The sequence below is a fragment of the Cadophora gregata genome (genome assembly GCF_030347475.1).
Source record: "Cadophora gregata isolate MNR1 chromosome Unknown scaffold_7, whole genome shotgun sequence".
In the NCBI taxonomy this organism is placed as follows: Eukaryota; Fungi; Ascomycota; class Leotiomycetes; order Helotiales; family Ploettnerulaceae; genus Cadophora; species Cadophora gregata.
The window spans coordinates 450,390-476,256 of record NW_026695930.1 but is presented as its reverse complement, the minus strand read 5'-3'; the positions used below and the strand labels follow the sequence as shown (position 1 = coordinate 476,256).

The following is a 25,867-nucleotide window of genomic DNA, read 5'->3' as shown; positions in this document are numbered from 1 at the left end:
CCAATCCACGCCTCCCATTCCTTCATCCCCAGATCCCCCTCTACCCCAAAATCTCAAATCCCAAATGATATCTACCCACTAACCATCAAATACACCAACACAAGCGGCCACGCACTACTCATCACCACGGCGGCAATCACACTCGCGGCGCTGAGCCTCCTATCCCCGCGTGGTCCCCTCCACCGATCGGCAAGCATGCACGTCGACATGATCATGAACATGACGTAGACGGCGCCGCCCCAGAGGATGGGTAGGCGGATGGCGAGAGTGTCGAAGTCGCCGGGGCTGAGGACCACCTTGGAGGTGTCGACTGGTTTGAGGTCGGAGAGGTTGGCGCCCATTTTTTCTTCTTTTGGAGGGGGTGAATTGAAGAAGGGAGGGATTAGATTATTTTTGTTGGGTTTGGGAGGTGCGAGGGTTGTTGTGAAGGCGTGAGGGTGTGGTTGTGGAGGTTGAGGTTGAAAGAGTTGACCAGCAACGAATGATGAAGTTGTGATTGAGATTGAGATAGCGGAAGTGAAGAATCGGTCAATCAATCCAAATAGAAAAAGCGACCCCCCGAAAAGAAAAAAAGAAGAAGAAGAAGAATAATCGTATCGTAAAAGGGATCTGCAAGCAGTATTGGTAGAATAGAATCGAAGAAAGGGATAGAGAGAGAAAGACCGGCTGACTGATTAGCAGAAGAGAGGAGAGAGAAGAGGTGAGGTTGAGATTGAGGTGAGGCAGAGAAGGAAAGGAAGCGAAGAATCCTCAAACGGGACGGGGGTATAATCAAGCTTTGTATTCCTATCCATAGTAGCCGTTCTACACAGACAATAATGGCAAGGGCAACGACAAGCCTCCTGTGACGACCGACCAACCCCACGGCCTTCAATACCATACCTGGCTAGCTCACAAGAAGAGCCGAAACATACTCCTCCCACGGCCTGACACCGGATGGCACCTGGCACCTGGCACCTGGCAGGTAGGACCAGAAGAGTCAAGACGAGAACAATGGGCGGGCGGGGCTAAACTACCTATGGTATGGTACAGAGGTAGGGGAGAGAGGGTTGGAACTCGGCAGGATGAGGTGGCGGTCGCAGCGCAGCGCATTGCTGTACTACTGGTACGGAAATACTGTATTGGAACGAGCAGATCGGACCTGGGACGTCGCATGCGGAACTGAACGATCATCCAGTCGTCTGACAAAGCTTGTCTGAACTTTAACGGGTAGGTAGGTAGGTGAGGGGAGGGGAGGGAGGGTGTGGCGTTTGGGCAACGGGTAGTAGTGGGCAGGGCAGTACTGTAGTAGACTAGTAGTAGTGGGCACGAGAAGGTGGTTGATACTTGATAGATGGTGAAGGAATATGGAGGCTGAGACGAGGTCTACGGTCAGGGGTGGTCTCGGAAGTTGGGTCTTCCATGTTTGGGCAGGAGATGGAGATAAGCGAGATCTGGTTGTGTGTTTGGGGTGTGGATATTTACTGGGCGGCGGGCGCGCGGGCGGGCAGCCTGAGCGAGCGCTGCAGATAATTCCTTATGGGTACCACCATCCTGTGAATAAATTGTAATCAGACTTCTAAAAACTCTCAAACCCAAAAGAACCCCCTTTCAATTTCCATCCCCGCGATAAAGTTGCTCCTCCTCACCGATAGAGTTATAGATATCATGGGAGTTTCGATCGGCGGCACTCACTTCACTCAACTCAACTCAACTCAGCTCAATCAAGGGGCTTCGGCTCGCTAACTTAGCTCAACCCCTAAGCGAGTATCAGACTCAACAGACAGGGGTCCCTGAGACGGGAAACACCCTGTATTGGGACGAGCTGAGTTTTGGATGACAGGTGCTGTGACGCTGGGGAATTCTTGGGACGGCAGGTTTGATGTCTGATGTCTGAGCCTCTTGGCTCTACTTCTCAGACGAAGGTTAGAGCAGCGGGATGGGAGTCAGTTTGAGCCGAGGTTGTGGCATTGATGATGCCATCTATCGACTCAGTTGTGAGCTGGGAAATCGGATGTGCTTTCTTGGGGAACCGATGTGTTTATTAGTGTCACTATAGTATGGTCATGAATACAGTTTATGCACACTGCTGGCTGGTTATGAGATGATGGCTATGAAACCTGGGCTCGCCCTGGGCGGCTACTGAAGCTGGTTGCGTCACGTGACTCATCACCACAGAGTTCGCAATCAATTACCGTGAGCAGCATAATTCAGAGACATGCAACGATGCTGATCGACGCGATTGGAGTCGGCGAGCGAGCCTAAAACCAGAAAGGATCGATAACATTGATGGGGGGCAGTTGGGCGAGATCAGGATCAGACTTTCCCGCAACAGCTCGGCTGAAACACTTCTTGGAGCCTCCTTTCTCCTTATATCATCACCGTTCTACAAAAACCCCCAGCCGCTGAAGATCGCAGCCATTGAATTAGAGCCTCGAAATACGATATCAAGGCGAACCAAGAGTTTGGAATGGGAAGGAATGTAGGCTTGGCTGAGGCTGGCAGGTTCTTTCCACCGGCAAAGGTGTGATGGTGGATGTCAATGGATGATAACTGAAAGGTTGCTGAAAATTGAAGCTCAGAATGCCACGAATGCGGGAATACATTGATTGAATTCAGATCATGAATGGAAAGTCAAATCCAATGGAATAAGTGCTATCAAATGAAGTTGATGCAGGACGATGGATTAGAGTTTGGGCAGAGGTTAGATCCTTCGCCTAAGCCCAATTTCGGCCAAGCGAACCTAGGAGTCTGAGGAAACGACCTCAGAACCTCGATAAGCAGCTTTCAGTCACGATCACAAGACCCAATCACTCTAAGCAGTCGATTGAACCACCTAGCAATCCTAAAGTCTAGGCATGGCCTCGTCTCAACACCTCGCCTCAATCAGAGCCACACAGCGAGCACCCAGAAGCTGCGTCACATGCGCCAGAAGAAGGGTGAAATGCGAGAAGAAAATCCCATGTCGAGAGTGCATCAGTCGGGGCATCGAGGCATCGTGCAAGAGAGAGACCGTCAAAGTCAAAGGCAAGATCCTAGTCAACGTGTAAGTCTATTTCATGAAATCCCACCAACATCCTTTGGCCCGTCTGTGGATCGGATACAAACAACCCTGCCGGAGAATAGCCTACAAAAGCACTAAACAGCCAACAGCGAAAAGTCTACGAGTCAAGAGACCCAACCAACATATCAACAACTGCTTGAAGAAAATGAACGTCTCAGAGCTCAACTTGCACGCCCGGCTATCTCGCTCCCTAACAATGAGAGGTGTTCTGGAGCTGTGAGGAATATCACGGAGAATTTTGAGCGAGATCTTTTCCAGACGGTTAAACTCCTGAAGAGGAAATCGACGGTGTCGACGGAGAGTGATGTAATATGGCCTACTCCAGAATGCGCTGCTAGTGTTATTTCGTTTGGCAAGTTATGGACTTCGTGGATCCATTGTGCTATTCACCATCCCACTTTTGAGAAGGAATGCGATGGGTACTGGCGACTTGGATATCACGCGCAAGGAGACGAAGTTGAGAATAGTCTTTGGCTGTCCGTGTATTTTGCAATTCTTAGCGTGAGTAGAAGTTCGAACTGAAAAAGCCCGTACTAATGGTGGGAGTCTGCATTGCTATTTATGGACGAAGCTGAAGCTGTGGAATCTGGAATCGCTGCAGGTGAGTGAAACAGTTCCTGACAATCGCAAGTCATTTACCAAAATCATAGGCGACGTGAGGTTGAAAGTTCTCCACTGGTACGATGCGTCACTGTTCTACTTATACAAAGGAGACTTCCTCCGCAATCACAACGTGTGCACCGTACAGACTGTCGCAATCCTCGGCATTGTGTTCAACAATGTCGGAGATTCAGACCTACACTACTCCCTCTGGGGAGCCGCCATACGCATTGCCCAAGTCTTAAAGATGGGAAATGACACAGACAACGCCAATGATGATCCCGTCCAGCAACAGGTCCGTCGAAGACTATGGTGGACCTTGGTACTCTGCGAATGGCTTCCAGTGCCCTACAGAACACCGTGCATCCTAGAAGCAGACTTCAAGATCGAATTACCAGCTTCGCTACACGAAGACGAATACCTGACCGGAAGACGCGACGGACTCCCCCAACCAGACCTAATCGACTACCACATCGCCATGAGCCAAATCGCCATCCACTACCACCGCTTCCGCTTCGCCCTCCGCCACAGCAAAGGCACTCTAGACGACATTTTCCCGTTGGTAATCAGCGCCGACGAAGCCCTCGCGACCTTCATAGCACAACTCCCAGCACATCTACAGCCCGAAGACCCCGATCAGATCGTCTGCACGTCCACTGATAAAGACCCCTGGATGTGCTGGCAGCGAGGGAATCTCTGCGTTGTGCTTCTGTATTATAGGATCGTTATCAATAGAGTCTTGCAGGACCAGTGGATACACGACCCTGCTACTTTCGCGCGCACGAGATCGATATGTCTGAGCTCGGCGAGGGGGATTATCAAAATGACGAAGGCGTATACACAACCTATTGCACGACATCGGCCTTGGTAAGCATACTCTAACTCATATTCCAAGACTTCTTACTTCTTCATTCAAAATGAAAACTGATCCAACAACCCCAGGCCAACCTCCTTCCACCTCTTCTCAGCCGCGATCGTCCTTCTCGTCGAAGTTCGATTCCATCCCGGCGACGCACATGACCACTACATGAGCGATATCAAATCCTGCGTGGCTTTCCTGGATGAGATTAAAGACCAGAGTACGGTGGCTTCTCGAGCGGCTGAGATTCTGAGAGAGCAGATACGGGATTATGAGCTTGAGGTTTCTTGAACTGGGGTGCTTCTCGTTGGTTCTCGGACTGGTTGTTTGTGTGTTGTTGTTTAACGTACTTCAATAGTACTGCTCGGCTGCAGAAGGGAATCAGACGGTCCTCAGGAAAAGGTGATTTGGGGTCGAGCTTTGGATGCGGCGGATGAGAGGCAGCTTGTTTGCGAGCTTATATTGTTGAAAGACTTCTCCCCATATGGAGAGGGTCATGAAATTGAGGCTTCCTATGATATTTAAAAAGGCTCGGGTTTATGATGGCTTGCAAGGTGGATGACAGGTATATCTTTAGACGAAAAACGAGTGCGTTCATTACGGCGTCGTCGGCGTTTGGCTTGAATGAGGGGGGGGGGTGGGGGGGGGGTTCGACCAACTTGATCACAATCATCAAGCAAATTCCCTGCTGCTTCGAGTTAACGCACCGCGGTTCTTGAAGTATCATCAAATTAACAAATGACTTAGGCACACAATACTTGCCAGGCATCAAACCCACCTCATCTCAACTTACTCAACTCAACCATCTAGTCTCTGCAATCAACACATCTACATCAATATATTATATATACTTGACCGATTTTCTACTACCCAAGAGTATCAACTAAATAGAGTTCCATAAACCCCAAATCCCATCATCATCTCATTGGATTTGCATAACATCGTCGCCTATGACGAGGAAGAGATTCCGACTCAACAGCCCTGGCTACTGGCCCTTGGGAATGGTTGGATGTGAAGGTGTTGTTGAGGGATGAGGAGTGGTTTGATAGGGTCAAAGATGAGAAGTGAGGAAGTATGTGGTTTAGGAAGGTGGATGGGATGGCTCGGGGTAATTGGAAGGGGGGGGGGGGGGGGGGGGGGTTAGAAAAAAAATGACGATGAAGTGTATCAGCGGAAGGTGTGAGTTCGAGGAGGATGCATGCAGGTAGGTAAGTGTGGCTTGTATTATTTAAGCATGGGGCTGAAGGGATACTTTCTGTGAGTATGGATATCTTTCCTGATTTGGTGATCGAAAATATGAAGTTTCTTCCACGCAGGGTTTGGAGAAGGTGTGTTTGTTCAATGACATGACATATCAAAATGCCGCATCTCTCGCGTTGGGAGATGCCTTCTTCAACGTCTTCTTGTGGGGTTTGAAAAGATTGGATAGACACCTTGTTGACGCCGTGATTGATATTCTAGATGCATGAGTGCTTTGTTGTTTATCTTAGACTTGAGGAAGATATTTCTTTTCTCGGGATTGCTGCATCGCTTGGGAAAACAAGAATGTGAAGAACATAGATTCGCACCTGATTTGATACTAATCTGTCTTTTCATTTGCAGGCAATCTACTGCCTTTATCCTGAACTTGGGAGACTACTAGGTGGCTATTGTTGGCCGTTATGTTGGTAACTCGAAATCCACGTACGTGAAACGTCAACATTTAGGCTTCCACTTTCCTTACCCCGCCAGCCACACCTCCAACATCCTCCCACTACAATACATCCCTCATCTCAATCTCAAAAACGCTATACTCAACTTCATCCGCCGAAAGTAATATTTATCATGGGCGTACCAAGCAGCGTCCGATGGTACCACCTCCTCGGCTTCTTCATCCTAGTCGGCTCACGAGATCTCTACCTTTGGACACTCATCAAAATCCGCGACTTTTACGATCACTCATGTAACATCTTGAACTCAACTATCTACAATCTCCAAATCACAAGTCGTAACTGCTTACGTCTACTCCAGCTCGCACCTCCCCCAGAATTCACCCGATTCGGAACCCTCCCACTGGAAATCAGACGACTGATCTGGTCATTCGCAGCAAGTCAGCCGCGCGTTATTGAACTTGGACATTCAAAAGATCGCAAGACGCGGAAACATGTTCTTCCTACTCACGAGATAGAGAATGGAGGGGGGATTCGAAGCATCGCAGAAATCCCGCCCGTCTTGCATACATGTCGAGAATCCAGGGCTGAAGGCCTGAAACGCTATATATTAGCATTCGGAACCCCAGAGCATGAAGCGAGGGTATACGTCAATTTCGCAAACGATGTTGTTTTCCTCGGGAGGAGATGTCCTATATATTCTGCTGTGGGATCGATACCTGCTACTTGGAGTCGCAGGCAGGAGCACTGCGTGCGGATGAATGATCTGGAGAAAATTACTCGTCTGGCGATTCGGTGTGAGTCTAGTTGGGGACTGGTGGTGAATGCGTGGGATAGGGAGAGGTTTGGGGGGGTGAGGGAGGTGGTGGTTGTGGGGCAGAGGTGGGGGGAGAGGAGGTTTGATTTAGGGAGGAGGCCGGATTTGAGGGTGAGTGGTGAGGAGGGGGTTAGGTGGGAGGATGTTGGGAGTGTAGGGAGTGAGATTAGGAAGTTTGTGGGGATTAGGGTGTTGGAGGATAGGGTTGGGATTCGTGGAGAGAGATTGGGGGAGAGTGAGAGGCTGATGAGACGGGATGTGGTTGTGAGGGATGGGTCGTTTGTGAAGGGGTTGGGGGATAAGTGGTTTAGTCCTAGGAGATCGTGGGTTTTCTGAGGTACTGAACCTCTGCAATATATTTTCAATCGTCACTCGTGCAACAAATTGCTTGAACTTCTGGGATATATCACAGCCCATCACTTACGGGGGTTTCCAGGCTATATATCAGGTTGGAGAACATGGTCAACAGAGGGTGTATACTGCTGCGGTGGAATATTGAGAGAAGAGAGGGGACGAACCAGAGTGCGTTCCCTTTGTCCCTTGGACAGGTTAACGGTCTGGACTTGCAAACGAAACGGAGACAAAAGAATCGATCAAAGTCACCACTTTCAGTAACGACATGATATCAAGGACAAACAGATTGGGCAAGACATAGCATTGCCATCTAGCTCCACGCCCCGCTCTAAGGCCTTCGCTTAGCAAAAGTGAAGCCAAAACGAGGATCTCGAGCTGAGTCTCCATGCTATCTATCCACCAATAAAACAGAAACAAAAATAAAAGAACACAATTGTCCTCAGCGAGAGTCGAACTCGCGACCTTCGGATATCAGGTGACTTTCCTTGTTTGATCAAGGAAATCATACAGAAAGGTTGTATGAGACCGACGCTTTAACCAACTAAGCCATGAAGACATCTTTGAATTGTGATTCGATGACGGCATTTCCTTATCTGTGTATCTACGAGAAACAAAAGTCTCTGCGAAGGAAAAGCTTATGGAGAACCCCGCTGCGGGGCAAGGTGCCAGCAATGGTGCGTGGGGCCTTCAGCCACGAGCCGAATAATGCAATACACCGACTTGAGGGACTACAACGACCAATTGCTTAGGACTTTTGATTGCAGCTATGCATTCCACGGTATCTATACTATGCAATAAATCAAAGGCATTCAGCCAGTGATTTGGACCATGAAATTCGAGCTGTCTGGTTTCTAATTCGGTCTCGCTAATAAAATAGGGGGTGCATGAACGACTTCGGGGCCCGTCAACATAACTGATTCGACTAAACTTTAAACATATCTTGTCTTATCAATTGACCGGTGTGCCTACACTAAATTGGACTTTGAAGTTGAATCTGCTCAATTGTCTTCAAGCCCTCACAACACATTCAAAGAACAGTAAGTATATTGTTATTCACCTTACTTGCACAGTCCTACAGTCGTCAACATCCCCTATCTATTCCCATTCCTCCAATCTACAGATCACTGTAGATTTTGAGGCAAAGGACGGGAGCCGAAGAAATACACAGCTTCTGTTCTTGGCTTTTCAACCGACACCAATCAGCTGCTCACCAGCCTCTTTTGCCATCTTGAAAAAGTGGCAACTTCCGTACTCCAATCATCCACTCCCCATGGCAGTTCTTCGGAGTCGTCCGCATGCCGATTCAATTGGACTGGAGAAGGTAAGCTTAATACCCCACCTGAAGCCTGTGCAATCTTGTTCACCTTCCCTTACTGGGTAGTCCGCCAAGTTATCATATCGACATTGCGCCAAACAACTGCAGGAACCCATCGCCAAGTGATCGGCCTCCCCTCAGCCGTTCAGCTTCCAGAGACATGTCCGAAGTGGCCAAAAAAACGTGGTCGGAGACTGTTTCCTTACTCGGTCGTGAAAGATAACGACAAAATCAAGGGATGGGCTGCATGATGAGGTTATAAAAGAGTTTTGGTTCCCTTACTTTTTGAAGGGTTACATTCTGCCCATCAATCCCTGAATCTAGCGATCATGAGGTTCTCTCTCGCTACCCTGGCCTTGGCGCTCAATGCCGTCGCGAATGCCGTCACTATCAACCAAATCAACGGCATCAAATACCTCTCCCCATATGCTGGTCAAACTTTGACTGGCATCAAGGGATTGGTGACTGCTAAGGGACCATCTGGGTTTTTCCTCCGAGACACGACACTCAACCTCGACATCAGATCATCAAATTCCATCTATGTCTACGGAAGTCTTGCTCTCAAGAATGTCACAGTCGGAGACATCATCACGGTTGATGCGACAGTCGCAGAATACCGATCGACTTCCACTTACCTGTACTTGACCGAATTAACATTCCCAAATAATGTCAAAGTTCTGTCAAGCGGAAACGCTGTCAAGCCGGTCGTCATTGGCGAGGATCTTCTCGTTTATCCCCCAACGGAGCAATTTTCTTCCCTTGACAATTGGGACGTCTACTCCCTTCCAAACAACCAGAGTCTCGTTTCTACAGCAAACCCAACTCTGCAACCACTCCTGTTTGGAATGGACTTTTGGGAAAGCTTGAGTGGAGAACTCGTGACCGTGAAACTCCCAGTTGCAATCACCAAATCCAACAGATACGCCAATGTGTGGATTGCTGGATCATGGAGAAAGTCAGGAACCAACAAGCGTGGTGGACTGACCATGAGAGACAGAGGTATGTTTTTCCCTGGAAAATTAAAGGTATTCCTAACAGCATTTGTTAGACTCTAATCCAGAGACACTTGCGGTCATTGATCCGCTTGATGGCACCAAGAACCCCAACACTGTCAAGCTTGGTGATACCTTAGAGGAGATCACTGGTGTCCTCACGTACGCATTCGGATACTACAGTATCTATCCCCAAACAGCTATCAAGGTTGTAGCCTCGGCGTCTCCAGCAACCCCTCCACCCACCACTCTCACTTCCTCCGGGACATGCAAGCAGCTTACAGTTGGTGATTACAACGTTGAGAACCTGACCCCAAAATCAGCGTGGCTTCCGTCAATCGCTGATCACATCGCCACATACCTGAAGACTCCAGATCTCATGTTTCTCCAGGAGATCCAAGATGACAACGGAGCAACAAACAATGGAGGTACGTTATAGTTTTTCCTGTGCAATACCACGTGCTAATTTCTCCCAGTCGTCACTGCAAACTTGACCCTGACCACTCTCGTCAACGCCATCTACAACATCTCCGGCATCAAGTATGCATTCACCGAAGTCCTCCCCACCAACATCCAAGACGGCGGCGAGCCAGGCGGAAACATCCGCCAAGCCTACCTCTACAAACCCGACATCCTCCGCCTCCACAAGCCCAACCTCGGTGGACCCCTCGACGCAAACGAGGTCCTCCCCGGCCCAGAACTCAAATTCAATCCTGGACGTATCGAGCCATCTAACCCAGCGTTTACAGCGAGTCGTAAGCCCTTGGCTGCTGCGTGGGAGACGCTTGATGGGAAGAACAAGTTCTTCACTGTGAACTTGCATCAGGGCAGTAAAGGCGGTGGAAGTCCTCTGGTGGGAGACGCTCGGCCTCCTGTTAATGGGGGAGTTGCCGATCGTTCGGCGCAAGGGAATGTCACGGCCGTAAGTTCCGCTTCTCTTCTCCTTCCTTTCGTTCTCCAGGTTACAAGACAAGCTGACACAATGCAGACATTCGTCTCCCAGATCCTCAAGCAAAACCCCTTCGCCAAAATCATCGTCGCAGGCGATTTCAACGAGTTCACATTCGTCGAGCCCATCGAGACTTTCAAATCCGTCTCGCACCTCCTCGATCTCGATGATGTGACTCTCACGCCTTCAACTGAGAGGTACACGTACATGTTCGATATGAACTGCCAGGAGTTGGACCACATGTTTGTCAGCCCGGCGTTGATATTAGGAGCGGCGTTTGAGCATGTTCATGTTAATACTTGGAGCTCGTTGGCGGATCAGAAGAGTGATCATGATCCGAGTGTGGCGAGGCTGAATGTTTGTGGGTGATGTGGATGATGATTTGGGATGATTTGATGATGTAATGAAATGGAATGGAAAACATATTGTAGTGTATCAAAACTTAGATTATGACGAACTGCATGGGGGGGTTCTCGTCCATGATTATTTATTCGTACCCCGCTCACTGTGCTGATGTTGAGATCTAGGCAAGCAACTGGAAAGCATCTCTCTATCCTCGGGAGCTGATACTGTAAACGCGGCATCGGCAGCGCGGCGTAGTATTCCCTGTTCTTAATTGATGTGATGTGAATCATATCCTTCAATTCCGCCGACTCTGTCAAATTTTTCTTTCAGATCTAAAACTCATCAGCATTACACATATGATATCCCAGTCCCAAATCGATCACACGGATTCTAGCTGGAGTGGATACTATCTCTATCTTGTCTGCCTCAGAATAACCGACAACATCAGTGATCAAGATAGTTTCGAATGCGGGGGAGCAGTGCTTCAGGTCCATGGTGCGCGTTTCTTGATTTGAGGGGCGTGTGGGAGTGCAGGTGGTTTTGCACGGGTTATCTATTAGTAAGGGCATCGGCATCGGTGGAAGGTAGCCTTGTAGTTGAGAATTAAAGTCTGCTGGTATGATCACCACGCTCGACAGATCTAGTACTCGAGATTCGTATCGTACAGAGGCCAGAAATGTTGTCCCCACTTCGAGTGGAAATTTCGGAAAGAGTGTGGATGTCTTGAGGTTATCGCTATTCGCTGGCATTGCATCGTTGTGGACGGGAAGTGAAGACGAGAACCCTGTTTCAGATTTGGGGTGACTGCGTCCGAGGGTGAAGGAGGATGAGCAGGGTTAACCTATTGAATTGGGAGAGGCGAAGTCCTGTCCCTCGATGAAGCCATATTCGCTGATTCCTTGCCTCTCAAGAATTTTTGTGGATCTTGATTATTACGAGCTCGATTTTGAAGGCAGTAGCGGGGTGTTGAGCTTGAATCCTGGTTATAATTTGCAGTAAACATTCCTTGTGGTGGAACTTTGCTCACTGATCGACACACCTCTCAGCAAAGCTCGGACTGGCATGACGCCGAAGATATGAGCGCGACTGGGGCTTGGATACGATTAGGCTGATTTGTGGAGTTCGAGGTTCTTGAGCTGTCTTTAAAAATGAGTCGAAATATATCCGTCTCGAGAACTGATAGGTGAGCGTATCGAGATTGAAGTAGATTCGAGTTTGGACTGTAGGAGTGTGAAAGCAAATGAGACCCAGAATTTGCGCTACAAGAAGCGATCTGCGAAATAAGAGCTGTATCGTAATGAAGTCCCAATATCTTATAGTTTTCTGAGTAGCATTGCATTGACTTGTAGCAGCGAATCTACGATGTAAACAACTTAGCCGAACCTTTTCAAGTTAGCATTTTTGGAGGCGTTGTTTGAAACATGTTCTTGGAAAAGCTTTCGTAGAAGATAGAGATCTGCATTTTCTCTTAGAATTCTTGGTAAATTATCGTTCCATACTATTATTTTGGTCCCAGTGGTTCAATTTGCTTAGGTGCGCGGTAATGTTGGGACAGTTTTCAGGCGAGCTTTGATTGGCTGAGCGAGAGCTTTGCACGTGACTTTCCTACCGCCTGATTCTGCCACTTCTCAGTCCTGTGCAAGGAAAAAAGTTCAGCAGCTTCTCTGTGCACAAACCATTCCCCTCTCCTTCACAACCACAACATATCTGCTGCAATTATCAGCTCCGAGATATTTCCTGACACGATCTCCACTACAGACAATTGAATCGCAGCGTCAGATTCCGCCATGTCTTCAGACGAAATCGTCTGGCAGGTTATTAACCAGCAATTCTGCTCGTTCAAGCTCAAGTAAGACCTCACACCCCCCTCACCCTCCATTCTAACACAGTCAGGACTACCAAAGAGAAGAACTTCTGTCGCAATGAATACAATGTCACCGGCCTCTGCAATCGACAATCCTGCCCGCTCGCCAACTCCCGATATGCTACCATCCGCGCAAACCCCGACTCCGGCACCCTCTACCTCTACATGAAGACCATCGAGCGCGCACACATGCCCAGCAAGCTATGGGAACGAATAAAGCTATCGCAGAACTATGCGAAAGCTCTCGAGCAGGTCGACGACCGATTGATCTACTGGCCGAAGTTCTTGATCCACAAGTGCAAGCAGAGACTTACGAGATTGACACAAGTTGGGATCCGGATGAGGAGATTGGCGAGAGAGGATGAGAGATTGGGTGAGAAGCTTGTGCCGAAGCTGGCACCTAAGGTGCGCAGACGTGAGGAGACGAGAGAGAGGAAGGCGGAGGCTGCTGCGAAGGTTGAGAGAGCTATTGAGAGGGAATTGATCGAGAGATTGAGAAGTGGTGCTTATGGCGACCAGCCACTCAACGTCAGCGAGGCTATCTGGAAGAAGGTCTTGAAGGGACTCGAGCGCGGTGGCGAGGGAACCAGAGACGAGGATATGGATGAAGGCATTGAGGAGGACGAGTTCGAGAACGAAGAAGAATACGAGGATGAGGAGGGTGTCGGTGAAGTGGAGTATGTCAGTGATCTGGGCGAGGACGAGGAAGACCTTGGAGATCTCGAGGACTGGCTAGGAAGTGAGGAGGAGGCCAACACGGGTGACGAGGATGAGGAAAATAGCGAAAGCGATAGCAGTGAGGATGATAAGTCGAAGAAGCTCCGAGCTCCTGGAAAGCGCAAGAGAGGTGTGGACCCGAAGGCCAAATCGAAGTCCAAGACCAAGAAGCCCAGAATGGAGATCGAGATCGAAGAGGAGTTCGAGGGTGCGCAGAGGGAACTGGCATTGGCATAGCTTTAATCTCGGTACATTTTCGCAAGACGCTGGGGTTACAATTATCTTGTGGAGTTTGGCAGGACGAAAATGGAACTTTGATCATGGCATACAATAGCTTCTATACATGTGGCACGATAGACATAAATGGTAGCTCGAATCTTCTGCGGAGCACAGCTGACTTTCACGATCCTGCATGTGTTCGCTTGATAAAATATCTCCCTAGACCGCAAATTTGCACATGTTCAGATGCAAACCCAGTCGAACTATGGCTCAATCCGAATAGTTCCTCGCCTTCAAGCCAATCACTAGTGTTTAAGGAGAAATTGTAGCTCTCACACGATATCTTCTGTTGGAGTGCGACGGCATACAATCACAAAAGATTCTCCATCAGGGTAACGGCTGTGTGAATCATGGAAGCACATCTCAACAAGTCGGCGAAACAGACGTACAATGTTGCACAACCAGCGCGAAGACGTCATAAGTCTTTCACACCGTTGTGATACTAGTTGGAAGAGGGCCGCAGCGTGGGCCTGGGGTCAGAGGTCCAAAAGTTAGTTTGGCAAGCCGAATTATGAAATGCTATCTCTTTGAATAATAATTCGCAGTCTTCAATTTATGTGATCTATTCTTTCTTCTGGCTTTCATAAGGACCTAGGTAGTAAGTGCAGATGTTTACACATCTTCACTCGCTTATTGAGACGAACCGTGTCAACATTACGGATTCTACAGATGTCGGCGATGAAATGTCATTGATGGAACGCAAAATAATTTAAAATGTTGTTTGATAATGGAAAAGATGATAGCAAATCTCCATAGCGGAATCGAGAACGAGTTTAGAGCAGTAGTAATGTACATTTCTTTAGGTTGTATACTACATCATGTGTTGGACTCTAGAGAATATTAAAGCCACCTTTTATTGTAAACCCCGATTTGTGTATCAATTTATCATTCATCCAGTGGAGATCAACCAAATCAATTATATGAGCAATCCATCTTTGATTGTATTTTCTGATCTTTCAAGCTCCCAGTGCCAACGAGAGTTTCAGCACATTGAGGGGTCCCGTTCGCTAGCCTCGCGGGGTCGTGCCCCGTGGGCCCGCAGGAAACGACATTTCAACTTCGTGGTCGCATAAAGTCGACCTTCGCCAGCACTCCTTCATAAACAACACCACGACGCCCTGCCTCCCAATACTGGGACTGAAAAACAAGACAAATACCCTTCTTCACCGACTCACCTTCAAACGGGCTATTCAGGTGGCAAGTAGCTCTCGCGACAGACAATCGACCGCCCCTCGGCGGCAAAAACCTCGACCATGGCATCATATTTCTCTTCCCTCCTCACTACCACTACATCGAGAGTTGCGTCTATTCGGCAGAACCTTTTGCCTACAGAGAACGATGGAGATACAGAGGATGACACCCATCTCTGCCGCGTCCTCAGAGCCTACTACACCGAAAAAGGACGATCATTCCCCGGCTGGCTACCTCCCGATCCAAAAGCCCCTCCCCCAGTCGTTGTCCAACCGGTGTATGCACAATCATCAGTAGGGTCGCGATATGGAGGACTACAAAATCAACCTGGCGGAGCATCTGGCGGAGGACTGGCAAGTTTGTGGGATAAGCAACCACAGCAGCAAATCCAACCACAAGAACAACAGAGTCTCAGACAAGGACGAGGACAAGGAAGGATGGCAGCGAGTGGACGAAACCCTTTTGCAAGTCAGAATGCACCCCAGCCGCAGCAAGTTGTTCAATCCCAGCCACTGCCCAGCCAGAAGGGAGGCAGCTACCAGCAGACGATGTTTGGCAGAAATGATTCTACCCCTCCTGGAAGCTCTGGAGGACCTGCACCCATGTCCTCTAGGCAGAGACTCGCCGCGCAGTTTAACAACAAGCCAGGTGCACAGCGCGCGAATTCCTACGAATCGAGCGGATCTGCGGCGCCCCTTACATCGGCGAACTCACCTTGGTCGAACAGTGGTGGCGGTTATGATGCTGGGGGATACGATGCTGGAGGCTATGATGCGGCACCGAGAAATACAGGACGTCAAGGATTGCCCAGTGGACCTGCAGCTGGCAGACGGGGACCTGGGCTTCCTAGTGGACCGAGGGGACCGCGGTAGAGGATTGTTGGTTTTGATGCATTTGCTTATGGGATTTTGTTGCATTGCATGGAGTTGGAGGAGGCTGCAAGGTCGTTCTGGTTTGGAATTTTCAATAGGCAAGGCCGGGATTTGCAGTAGCAGACGAAGAATCTCTTGGCTCCTGTTCAGTATCGCTTGCTTTTTGGTGACATGAAAACCGAGTTATGTGTGGGAAGTATTTTCCAGTACAATTTTGACGATTGGTAAGATGTGCTGTGCTTTTTTGATGCAGTATTTGCTTGTCGGGTCTAGATCATAGCCCCCAATTGTTCCCGCTGCAGTTCTTGGATCGATTTCAGACGAGTAAGAGCTTGTCGCTTGGATGCCGGACCAAATCTGTGGATTGATCTGGATTCAATATGGGCATTGCAGCTTGGGAGTCGGTTTATTTCAACTCCGCTGCAGCGAGTGCTCCCCTTGCGGACCTTCCTTACGTCCGTACTGGTTCATTTTGCCACACATGTTTTTCATCACATTTTGATATCACATCCGCACCTGCATGGCGATGGCAGCCGAACACGTCCCGTCTTGATCGTCCTGCATGTGTTTTATGCAGAACATCGAAGCCCTCCACCAGATCTTCCTCCACCTCATTCGTCCTTGGATCACATTACTCTTTACTGCAGCTATGTTCAAGGTGTGCCCCCCACATCTGTTTGGATTAAATCAGGTGCAGGACATCTCATCGCCAAGCCATCACAAAACTGCTTCAGCAGCAAGGGTTTACTTCTCTGCTCGCAAATCCTATCCTTCTTAACTCTTTAGTTCTTTCCCCTGGCCACGTGCCAGAATTTTCATGCGGGGTCTAGAAGTAGTCAGCACTCTATCTCTTTCTGCAGCCATAGAAATTGCAGATATCCTGGCTGCCGACAAGATACTTTCACCTAATGCAACTTTCAAACTACCATCCAGTCCTCCCTGTTCAAAGCATGGCTGGCCCCGAAAGTCAATCAGACCACCATCTGCAGCACCTCTACCTAGTCAAATAATTCGTCGGGTATTGGCTGCAGCGTACATGCTTGTTCCAACAAAAGTGCGTTGAGTTTGTTGGTTTTCCTTGGCCGGCATTCGCTTAGATGGTATTCCTACTTGTTGATGAGCGGCAAGAGAGAGGTTGAGAACAATCTGGTACGACAAAAGCCGCGTAATAGCCGACAAGAGCAAAGTCCTTTTGGGGCAGAGCGCCGGAATCGAAGCAGGAAACGCAGTTCAATATGACCAACAAATGAAGAAGGAATCAGAAGGATCACGGAGAACGGCAAGAGTTCTGCAAACGGCTAGAACTCGCCAAGTGTCCAATGGCCATCCTCCTGGGATCCAAATGTGCACCTTAACGATATCGATCACAATTCTGCAGCAGGAGCATGCTTGGGGTATGCGACTTTCTGTCCATCAAGTGGTGCCTTTACGAGAGGTGGTCGTAATTGATACAGTGACATCAAGTGTTGGAAATCCGTTTGTACTGGCCAGATCTGCTCACCGCGTTCAGCAGCAGGAAGTAATCAACGGAATTGGAAGTGAAATTGGAAGTGAAATTGGCTCCTCCAGCGATCTAGGCACTTTTTTTGCATCAATTCCTCGCATCAGTTGGTTCCTCGTTCCTCTTCAGTTCTTCACTCTAGCAATCCTACGAGAGGCATCGACACTAACAGCTCAACGATCGGCAGGGGATGTCCTGAAACAGCTCTTGAACCGTTGTTACCCACCTGGGTCTGGATCTGGATCTGCACTTTTGGATTCTGGAAGAAAAGGGCCACGGCCTGGAATGATTGCTCTAAGGGGACAGCTGACAACCGAGGGGCAAAGCATACATTTGCCTCTTGATGACAGCTCAGTGAACTATATTGCACGACTTGAGAGTTTGGAAACACAAACACTGGCGGGAATGATGTTGGGTTGACAGTTGTCCCTGTGTCAAGTGTTGATATCAAATTGATACGGATGTTGACGTCCGGATCGTCCGCAATACGGGAAGCCCGTTGGGCAAAGAGCACCCATCTCAAATATATTTGGATCCACCACATTTTGCAAAGTCTCGATCGGGATTTTCGAGGATCCAAGCGGTTTGAAGCCGCAGCACATGCAACATGAAAGACTTTATTCCCGTGACACCGACTTTTCACCCAATTCTCGGCTTCACACGTCAGCAACATATATCGTGACAGGACAGCTGTTCTTGGTCCCACGACGACCTTGATCGAAATTGACCAAGTCGTGGCAAAAAATCAACCTCATCTCCCGAATCTTAGATATGACACTGCCAGATACCGGATCTGATCCGCTGACACGTACTCCGTGTGACATATGATCAGGAACGAACCACTGTGAAGCCTCTGGCTCCAGCCCACGGCTACGGCTTGCAGCGGGAGGAGAAAATCAAAAATCAGAAACCAAATTGGCTTGCGAACCCGCTTGGAATCTTTTTCAGGATCGAGTATATAGTTCCAGACGAATAGCAACCTAATATCAAATATTCGAATTGTCGCAAAGACAGTCCTCCGCTCCGGCCACCGACTGAACCCCTGCCAGCACAAGAACTCTCGGCTAGGCTTGGCAAAAGCAAAACAACGCCCCTCTGAGGCTTTGTGAGCGATAGTTGACTATAGATCTGGGTTCCGATGCAATAATACGAGCAGTCATTTGACTGCTTTTCTCAAATGTGTCTCCAATCATCTTACTAGAGTTTACTATTGCCACGGCCACTGTCGGACCTAGCGGTACCTTCGGGCTGATGCTGGTCAATGCTCAAGAAACTCTGACTTTCTGACCAACGTGCACATCCCCCTCGATCCCCTCATCCCGCGGGGCGACCCTATCCAGACCCCCTCCCTATCGCAACATGGCGCTTAAAAGCACCGTGGCATCAGGCATATATTACCGAGGGCGGGTAGCACCGAAACCATGGAACAGCGAATGATCATATCCTACTAGTTCTGCATGTCTAGGGTCTAAGTATCCCGCAACCCAATGGCAAGAATTCTCCGCTTGGAAGTCTGAACTCACAGAGCAAGTCTAGCAAGGTTGGTTAGTAAATCTACTAGGTAATTATCTCTGCGACTGGCGACTTGAAAGATGCTTTCTTTTCACTCCCCCAGTATCCCACTTATGCAGGTACTCGTCCTCGAGCCTAGCTACCTCCGTCACCCAGCTGTGTCCCGCGTCGTCTACCTAAGTAGTATTAGACTTGTTTCGTTTCTATTTCTTTCGTCTGACGTCTGCACTGCGTCTGCATCCAAGTCGACTTCCCTTCCTTCGTTACACAAAAAGATTCCCGTCCCGTTGTTTGTGTGCTGCCAGCCAGCTCTGCCAGCTCTGTCCCCGGCCGGCACAGCAGCACAACAACAACACGATCACATCCTCTTTCAGACATACTGACAGACTGACGTCCATACGGAAAATTGACTGAGCAGTCAAAAAGCCATGTAAATCCCAAGCTTCAGAAAATTGTTCCTTGCTTGCGAGCAGCATTAACCCCGCGTTGCTACTGCTCCTGCGCTCCTCCGCTCCACACACACAGGCAATCCTTCAGATTCGAGATCCGATAAAATACAACAACACACTTATACACACGGCAACACCAGAAGAGTCAACCAATCCAACTTAGCTCAACACAAAAGAAAATACTTTCAGCTCTCTGCTGCGATTTCATATTCAACCAGCTATCTAGCTTACCCGCCAAAAATCCAGCTCCATGATTCTCGACTCCAGCTACCCGTCGCTGGCGTCGACATTTCCTCGTCCTCACACCCAAATTCATACCCACTCGTGTTCTCCTCATCGAGAACGAAAACGGGGAGAAATCGGAATGGAGAAGGAAATCGATGTGGACACCGCAACACTGCAACTACCCGCTGTAGATATCGATATCGGCATCCCAGCAGCCCCAGCAGCCAATCTTTTCGTACCACCTCTTCCGATTTCAAAGAATTGTGTTTGGAAGACAGTTAAGGCGGAGAGTGGTGTTGATGTTGAGATCGCGGTTGATGTGTACTTGCCGGCGCCGGCTCTGACGCCAGGCCCAACTTTGTCCGCAATTTCAAGTTCGTCAAGCAAATGCAAGCCTGGAAATGGAGATGGAAAACTCCAAGGCAAATGCAAAGGGAGTGATAGTGCAAAAGGTGACCATCAGCTCCTCCCCATCATGCTCTTCATCCACGGCGGCGCCTGGCTCGGCTCCAACCGCTCAGACTACTGCCGGCCACTGTTCCACCAGTTCCTTGAGCTCGGCTTCGTGGTTGCGTCTATGGATTACAGACTTAGACCTGAGACGAATTTGGAGGGGCAGTTGGAGGATGTTAGGGATGTGGAGGGGTGGTTGAGAGGTAGTGGTGGTGGATTGGGTGAGGTGTTGAAGGGTATGCGGATGGAGATAGGTGGCAGGGGAAGTGGGATTCGTGTTGATGTGGAGAGGGTTGTCGTTGTGGGTGCGTCGGCGGGTGCGCATTTGGCGTTGTTGACTGTTAGTATTCCTTCTTTTCTATGATTTCTTGCACCTCGTTTCCTTTATCACAGCCACTCCTTTCCAGCAGCTCCGGAACATTAACTCGAAGAATTTATATCGACTAACTTCGTGACAGCCTAAGCTATGGACCAAACCTCCCTCTGCTATTCTCTCTATGTATGGACCTACCACTATCCATTCTCTGCAGTATCAACAAAAAGGCCGATTCTCCAAACGTTGCAGTCTCCCTTGCACGGCGGAGACACTGGCTGCTGCTACGAACTATGCGCTACCACCTACGGAGAAGAAAATTAGTCAGGTTAGTACCTCCACGGATTTCATTTCTCAGTACGAGAAGAAAGTTTCTAGGATCAATAAAGTCAATTCTTGCTGTCTTCTTTCCTTTTTCAAAAGATCTAATATCAAGACTTTGAAGTTTGAGTCTTGGGTAGCGAAATCAAGTAACAGAACTGACATGCAACACAGACTGGTCAAGATAACTACAGACCTCGCAACATCATGGCACGACACCTTTTTGAAAGCGGGATGATGGCCGAATTTCTGATCAAGGGGTTAGTGAGGGGGAAAGAGGGCGAGTTATGCTTCCCTGAACGAGGAAGCGCGACTAAAGAGGAGATCGACTCAATCAGTGAGTTTTCTATAACCTTCCTCTCATATCCTCTTCATCTTCCCTTCTTACTTACTCACGTACTAACCTCACCATCACCCCTCCAGGCCCAATCCACCTCCTCACCACACGCCAACACCCCTACCCACCAGTCTACCAAGTAATGGGCACGTCCGACGACGTCTTCGACCCCTTACACGTCCACGATTTCCACGATGAGCTCAACAAACAAGGTATCCCAGCTCACAAAGTCCTTGTTCCGAATGTGTTGCATGCGTTTGATATCCTTGCGGAGATAGGTGGTGAGGTTGATAGAGAGATTGTAGGGCCGGCTGTTAGGTGGGTGGCGAGGTGGGTGGGTGTTGAAGAGGAGATGTGAGAGGGGTGGGTGAGTAGGGGAAAGGGATGTGATGCCTCGACCTGGGTGACTCCATGCTTCAATTCAGTTTGGCAGTAGACGGACGCGGACCCGAAGTGGTGAGAGGATCTGGGGACGAGGGATGGATGGCTCAGCTATTGATAAGTTCAGTCATGATCCTGTGAGAGAAACAAAAGGTAAGATATACGTTCCGCCGACTGGAAAGACGCACCGCACCGCATGTCTTGCGCTTGTTGGCGTTGGTGTGCTTGTTTCCCTGGCTATTTCCTTTCTCTGAATCTGCTTCTGTTATTTGGGGACTTCTATTCTTAGATTCTACTTTTGTGGTTGGCGTTTTCCATTCGCGTCACTCTCTCGGGGTGTGGATTTCTTCAATTGTTGTGTGGGGTTCTTCTGGTCATGGGAGGTATTCTGAGAAATGGGGGAGTTGAATAGAATTTAGATTAGAAGGAGGTGGTTTGGTGTATTGTTTGGGGAGGTGATCTTTAGATGGTTATGCGAGGGGCTTTAGTCTTTCTTTTTTTCGGCCTAACTTTGACATGCCATGCGGGGTATGAATGATGACGGATATGAAATTTATGATTTTGTTTTTTGATGCTCGATGCTTGATACTTGATTCCTGGCTTGGTTCATGCTTTTCTGGTCATTGGCGTGGCGTGGCGTTTCTTTGGGAGTGTATGGGGAGTCCTTGATGGCGAACGTGGGAGTGTGACAGGGAGTATGGAGAGGATTTTTGAAAGACTTTTTGCAGATGAGATGGTGTTTTTGGGTGTTGTGAATTTTGAAGACGATTTAGGTTTGGAATGAAACTGCGTTATTTTGCTTAGGCCTTTGAGTTCTTGTTAGTTTAATGTTTCTTTATTCCACAACCGTTCAGAATCTTGTTACAGTACGTGACGAGAGCTAAGTTCCAAAGTGAATTTAAATGTGATTCCAGAAAGAGCTAGTCCTCGGCGAGGTATTCTCTTCGAGAGTCAACCATAGTCGAAGCTCTTTCTATAAATTCTCATCAACAATATAACCACCTTTATCAGAGAGCTACGACAGATCTCCACTCTCGAAATTCTGGTATGCTCAGACGACATAAACGATACCGCTCACCTTAGTCTACACTACAAGATCTCGGATACTAGATATCAATCCCTTCGACTTTGCCTGCCATGTCATCATCATCAAACTCTGGGTCGATACCATCAGTTGGAATCTCAGCTTTCGATACCTCCCTCCAAAGTATACAAGATCCAACAACAATGTCGACTTCAGCCAGCTCAGCTCCTAATCCATCTACCTTTGACTCTGCTGTCCAGATGCCTGCCCACGAGAAGGAGCTCAGATTCACCCTCTTCCCAAAATTGCCACTCGAGCTTCGTGATATGATTTGGGGCCACAGCTGCAACGAAGAGCGCATCATCGACGTCCGAGCTGTGGTCATCAGTGGCCTTGAGAACGAAGATTTCTTCATGCGTCCAGAAGACAACCAAACACCAAAGCCTTTCCAAGTCAAGAGCTTCACTTACACTGTTCCGTCCGTCCTTCACACTTCAAAAGAAGCCCGTAAGATCGGTTTACAACATTACTCTCTCGAGTTCGGCACCAAAATCGAACGAAAGGTCGGTCCGGCGACCATCAAAATCTCAACTCCAGCTCGAATCTACGTCAACTGGAACCGCGATCTTATCTTCCAACTACCTCCTCCAGACAAGGATACCAGCGTACAGCGCGACCCAATACCATTCCAGAAGGAGATGAACGATGCAATGTGTAAGGACCTGATGGTCAACCGCCCTAAACTTCGCCGCGTCGCTTTCAGCAGCTCGCCTGCCGAGTCCTTCACAGGCGTTAACATTTGGGCTCTTAACATCTTGCAAACTGGACGAGATAATTGTGTATCCATACGTCTGGTCGGCATATGATATCCTCGAGGAACATGGATCAGCCACTCGCATTGGATTTCTAGACTTGACTGAGGAGACGGAAGAAAGATTTTATGATGAGGTCGAGGGCGGGGATGTCGATGGGGTATGCGATGTTGCGGTGGCAATCCTGGTCCGCGTTTTGGTATTGGATGTGCGTTCTCGAATAACTCCAGTGGATGGTAAGATTGTCAAAAGGAGAAATGAAAGCTGCTTTAGGAAAGTCATGACCTTTGAGACACCAGACAGGAGTGGAAGTTATCTTGGTCGGTACGGGTGGTAGTCAGGAGGTTATGATCATGGGAGATAGTGATTATCCTTGTCACATGGGACTATCTACTACTCCACATGGCTCGTCATACCAATGGGTATGATTTTATGGTTGAGATGCCCTTTTATGGTCTTCGATTAAAAACTATTATTCTCTGGCTTCTCAGGAATATCTACTGCCACCAAACCTTTCCTCCACTCATGTCAATAAGACCTGTGACTTCGAACAAGCTTCCCCGAAATGATAGTCAAATAATTTCTCGCAGTTGCCGGTGCTCACAGTTTGAGTATGCGAAAGAAAAATGGAGATGTATTATGTCTACCGTAATTTTATGTCGATTGATGACTCTTTGGCCGAAACAAACTTTTACTCCAATCCAAGAGTGAATACGCAATTTCTTGAGAACGTCATGCAGTGTCTTCTTTGTTACCATCATTTGGAGAAACTATAAAGGTACCCGTCATTCCAGTTTCGATTATAATTCAAATATTTTCGCCCCTGGGATCAGTGAATGTGAGCTTGCAAGAGCTGCACGGCGCTAGTTCACAGCCGATAACTTCTCCCACACCTCACCATCATAAATAAGCACCTCTTCTTTACGATTCTCGTAGAACCTCGACTCAACTCCACCATCACGGCATTCTCACCCTTGGTTGGTTGCCAGAGTGAAACAACACTACAGCTTCTCGTCATCAGCCATCTCTCCAATCGGGTGGTCCTCTGAGTTTCTGACTCTGAAGATCTGAAAAGTTCGTACCCCTGGTCTTCACCTTGTCATATTTCTTGACGTTAACCAATGGGCAGGGCGAACAGGTCTTCAGTATCTCCCATCACTTCTATCTCATCAGGTCATCTCTCTCCTCTCAGACGTCCTGAACTTCCAAGACTTCTTCGCGGAGAAAGTTCAAGAGGAGCTCCTTCATTCTCGACATGAGCAACATGAATTCTACCTCGATCTCACCATCCACTTCAGCTGCGTCCACCATGACTTCCAGTGCTTCCACGAACAATGCCGATATGAAGCCCGACAAGTCCACACTCTTCCCAAATATGCCTCTTGAACTGCGAGAGATGATCTGGACCCAAGCCTGCAGGGTAGAGCGAGTGGTGGATATCTGGGTTAAGGTAGTGGGTGGAAGCGCCGGTAAAAACTTCTTCGACACAATCCGGGTGCGCCGTGCCGTCAATTACAAAAGCCACGCAAAGCTCCCTTCGGTACTGCATACTTCCAAGGAAGCTCGACAAATCGGCCTCAAACACTACACCATGGTGCTTGGAAGCAAGTATACAAACTCCTACCGTGGTACCAAGATCGAGTTCTCTACACCTGCACGAATATACTTCAACTGTGAGTACGACATACTTTGCCCGATATTTGCGTCTTGGGAGGCCGAATACCAGTTCATGAAAGACGTGAGCACTCCAGAAGTCTTCCCAAAGATACGCAGAATTGCTTTTTGTGTCATGACCAGCTTTAGAAGCTATTGGGCACAGCTGGGCAATCTTCCTGATTTGGAAGTCTCTGTATATCCTAACTTCTATGTTCCGAAAATCTTTTCATTGAATGGCTTCAACCGAGTAGACGATTTTCACATGGAATTGGTTGATTTCGACGAGAAGATGGACTATCACCAATACGAGACAGCAGGCTATGCGCCAGCTTGGGAGCAAATGCTTGCTGCGAAAAGATTCATACAGCGGGAGTTCAACGAAAGCTCATGGAGATTTTGTAACTGCGGGAAAGAAGTCGAAAACTGCCATGATCCCTCTCATCGCCTGATTGATTTGCCTATCACCTTCAAGAACTTGAAGGCTACAGTCACTGATAGGGAGCAGGCTTGATGGGACGAGGCAAGTCTGACGTTGATGAAAGTTAGGGAAACATGACCCATACCGCATCATGGGGAGCTTGGGATTGGGTGGATTGTGTTCTGGTCGGAATGGCGCTGGTACTGGTTGTGGGATGGCTTGAAACCAGCACAGCGTGGAGAAACTCAGCCGATGTGGCTGCACAAGAACCTCAAAGCTATACGTACTTGACCCTTGAGATTGAAGCACATGTGCACGCGACTAGAACAAATCTGGTTTACTTTTGCATTCCCTACCAAACTATTTATGAAACCTGTCAAACATCTGAGATTTTCTTCAGCGTGTTGACTTGAACTTTGATTGACGTAATTTGAATTTCAGATCCGAATTCCAAGTAGCAGATTTCCCAGTCCATTCAAGTTATTAAATTTTCTTCAATTAGTATCAACGACGTTATTTGTTGGTAGTTTTACCTTCTTTTAAGGATTCTCATCACATGAATGTGGTAAGCGAGATATTCCAAGTCCAAATCAAAACAAAGGACTGCAACGTCCCAGGT

At 48.4% G+C, this 25,867-nt stretch overlaps 9 protein-coding genes and 1 non-coding gene across 11 annotated transcripts; 8 read left to right on the top strand and 2 right to left on the bottom strand.

The window, feature by feature from the left end:
* Positions 1-71: 71 nt before the first annotated feature.
* On the bottom strand, positions 72-341 carry ONS95_012921 (uncharacterized protein; the record flags this gene model as incomplete). The annotated part of the gene is made up of 1 exon (XM_058506540.1): positions 72-341. One exon carries the CDS (start codon positions 339-341, stop codon positions 72-74), a length of 270 nt encoding a protein of 89 aa, XP_058357270.1.
* A 1,746-nt stretch (positions 342-2,087) lies between these two features.
* ONS95_012920 (uncharacterized protein) lies at positions 2,088-5,571 on the top strand. Of its 2 annotated transcripts, XM_058506539.1 has the most exons (5): positions 2,088-3,025; positions 3,133-3,544; positions 3,590-3,644; positions 3,694-4,510; positions 4,586-5,571. In XM_058506539.1, the coding sequence occupies exons 1-5, from the start codon at positions 2,838-2,840 to the stop codon at positions 4,791-4,793; spliced, it is 1,680 nt and encodes a 559-aa protein (XP_058357269.1). In that variant the 5' UTR covers positions 2,088-2,837; the 3' UTR covers positions 4,794-5,571. The 2 variants fall into 2 exon arrangements, with proteins under 2 accessions (XP_058357269.1, XP_058357268.1); XM_058506538.1 differs by having other exon boundaries at positions 3,590-4,510; positions 4,586-5,132.
* Positions 5,572-6,226: 655 nt separating this feature from the next.
* On the top strand, positions 6,227-7,304 carry ONS95_012919 (uncharacterized protein; the record flags this gene model as incomplete). The annotated part of the gene is made up of 1 exon (XM_058506537.1): positions 6,227-7,304. The coding sequence occupies exon 1, from the start codon at positions 6,327-6,329 to the stop codon at positions 7,302-7,304; it is 978 nt and encodes a 325-aa protein (XP_058357267.1). The 5' UTR covers positions 6,227-6,326.
* A 452-nt stretch (positions 7,305-7,756) lies between these two features.
* Positions 7,757-7,878, bottom strand: ONS95_012918. Its single transcript has one exon. It is a non-coding gene; the product is annotated as a tRNA-Met (tRNA).
* A 176-nt stretch (positions 7,879-8,054) lies between these two features.
* On the top strand, positions 8,055-11,094 carry ONS95_012917 (uncharacterized protein). The gene is made up of 5 exons (XM_058506536.1): positions 8,055-8,643; positions 8,704-9,636; positions 9,686-10,057; positions 10,106-10,551; positions 10,618-11,094. The coding sequence occupies exons 2-5, from the start codon at positions 8,967-8,969 to the stop codon at positions 10,945-10,947; spliced, it is 1,818 nt and encodes a 605-aa protein (XP_058357266.1). The 5' UTR covers positions 8,055-8,643; positions 8,704-8,966; the 3' UTR covers positions 10,948-11,094.
* Positions 11,095-12,587: 1,493 nt separating this feature from the next.
* Positions 12,588-14,252, top strand: ONS95_012916 (uncharacterized protein). Its single transcript, XM_058506535.1, has 2 exons — positions 12,588-12,772; positions 12,817-14,252. The coding sequence occupies exons 1-2, from the start codon at positions 12,711-12,713 to the stop codon at positions 13,739-13,741; spliced, it is 987 nt and encodes a 328-aa protein (XP_058357265.1). The 5' UTR covers positions 12,588-12,710; the 3' UTR covers positions 13,742-14,252.
* A 784-nt stretch (positions 14,253-15,036) lies between these two features.
* On the top strand, positions 15,037-15,846 carry ONS95_012915 (uncharacterized protein; the record flags this gene model as incomplete). Its single annotated transcript, XM_058506534.1, has 1 exon — positions 15,037-15,846. The coding sequence occupies one exon, from the start codon at positions 15,037-15,039 to the stop codon at positions 15,844-15,846; it is 810 nt and encodes a 269-aa protein (XP_058357264.1).
* A 3,826-nt stretch (positions 15,847-19,672) lies between these two features.
* ONS95_012914 (uncharacterized protein) lies at positions 19,673-21,315 on the top strand (the record flags this gene model as incomplete). The annotated part of the gene is made up of 4 exons (XM_058506533.1): positions 19,673-20,326; positions 20,445-20,627; positions 20,795-20,957; positions 21,044-21,315. 4 exons carry the CDS (start codon positions 19,673-19,675, stop codon positions 21,313-21,315), a joined length of 1,272 nt encoding a protein of 423 aa, XP_058357263.1.
* Positions 21,316-22,214: 899 nt separating this feature from the next.
* ONS95_012913 (uncharacterized protein) lies at positions 22,215-23,932 on the top strand. The gene has a single exon (XM_058506532.1). It carries the CDS (start codon positions 22,476-22,478, stop codon positions 23,226-23,228), a length of 753 nt encoding a protein of 250 aa, XP_058357262.1. The 5' UTR covers positions 22,215-22,475; the 3' UTR covers positions 23,229-23,932.
* ONS95_012912 (uncharacterized protein) lies at positions 23,933-25,689 on the top strand. The gene is made up of 2 exons (XM_058506531.1): positions 23,933-24,248; positions 24,304-25,689. The coding sequence occupies exon 2, from the start codon at positions 24,430-24,432 to the stop codon at positions 25,339-25,341; it is 912 nt and encodes a 303-aa protein (XP_058357261.1). The 5' UTR covers positions 23,933-24,248; positions 24,304-24,429; the 3' UTR covers positions 25,342-25,689.
* Positions 25,690-25,867: the final 178 nt, after the last annotated feature.

Excerpts from the sequence above, each read along its gene's own strand:
- ONS95_012920 (XM_058506539.1), top strand. The coding sequence starts at position 2,838 with ATGGCCTCGTCTCAACACCTCGCCTCAATCAGAGCCACACAGCGAGCA. Across the intron at positions 3,545-3,589 it reads TGTATTTTGCAATTCTTAGC|TCTGCATTGCTATTTATGGA; the intron begins GTGAGTAGAAGT and ends TAATGGTGGGAG. Across the intron at positions 3,645-3,693 it reads GGAATCTGGAATCGCTGCAG|GCGACGTGAGGTTGAAAGTT; the intron begins GTGAGTGAAACA and ends CCAAAATCATAG.
- ONS95_012917 (XM_058506536.1), top strand. The coding sequence starts at position 8,967 with ATGAGGTTCTCTCTCGCTACCCTGGCCTTGGCGCTCAATGCCGTCGCG. Across the intron at positions 9,637-9,685 it reads ACTGACCATGAGAGACAGAG|ACTCTAATCCAGAGACACTT; the intron begins GTATGTTTTTCC and ends AGCATTTGTTAG. Across the intron at positions 10,552-10,617 it reads CGCAAGGGAATGTCACGGCC|ACATTCGTCTCCCAGATCCT; the intron begins GTAAGTTCCGCT and ends GACACAATGCAG.
- ONS95_012916 (XM_058506535.1), top strand. The coding sequence starts at position 12,711 with ATGTCTTCAGACGAAATCGTCTGGCAGGTTATTAACCAGCAATTCTGC. Across the intron at positions 12,773-12,816 it reads TTCTGCTCGTTCAAGCTCAA|GACTACCAAAGAGAAGAACT; the intron begins GTAAGACCTCAC and ends TAACACAGTCAG.
- ONS95_012913 (XM_058506532.1), top strand. The coding sequence starts at position 22,476 with ATGTCATCATCATCAAACTCTGGGTCGATACCATCAGTTGGAATCTCA.
- ONS95_012912 (XM_058506531.1), top strand. The coding sequence starts at position 24,430 with ATGAGCAACATGAATTCTACCTCGATCTCACCATCCACTTCAGCTGCG.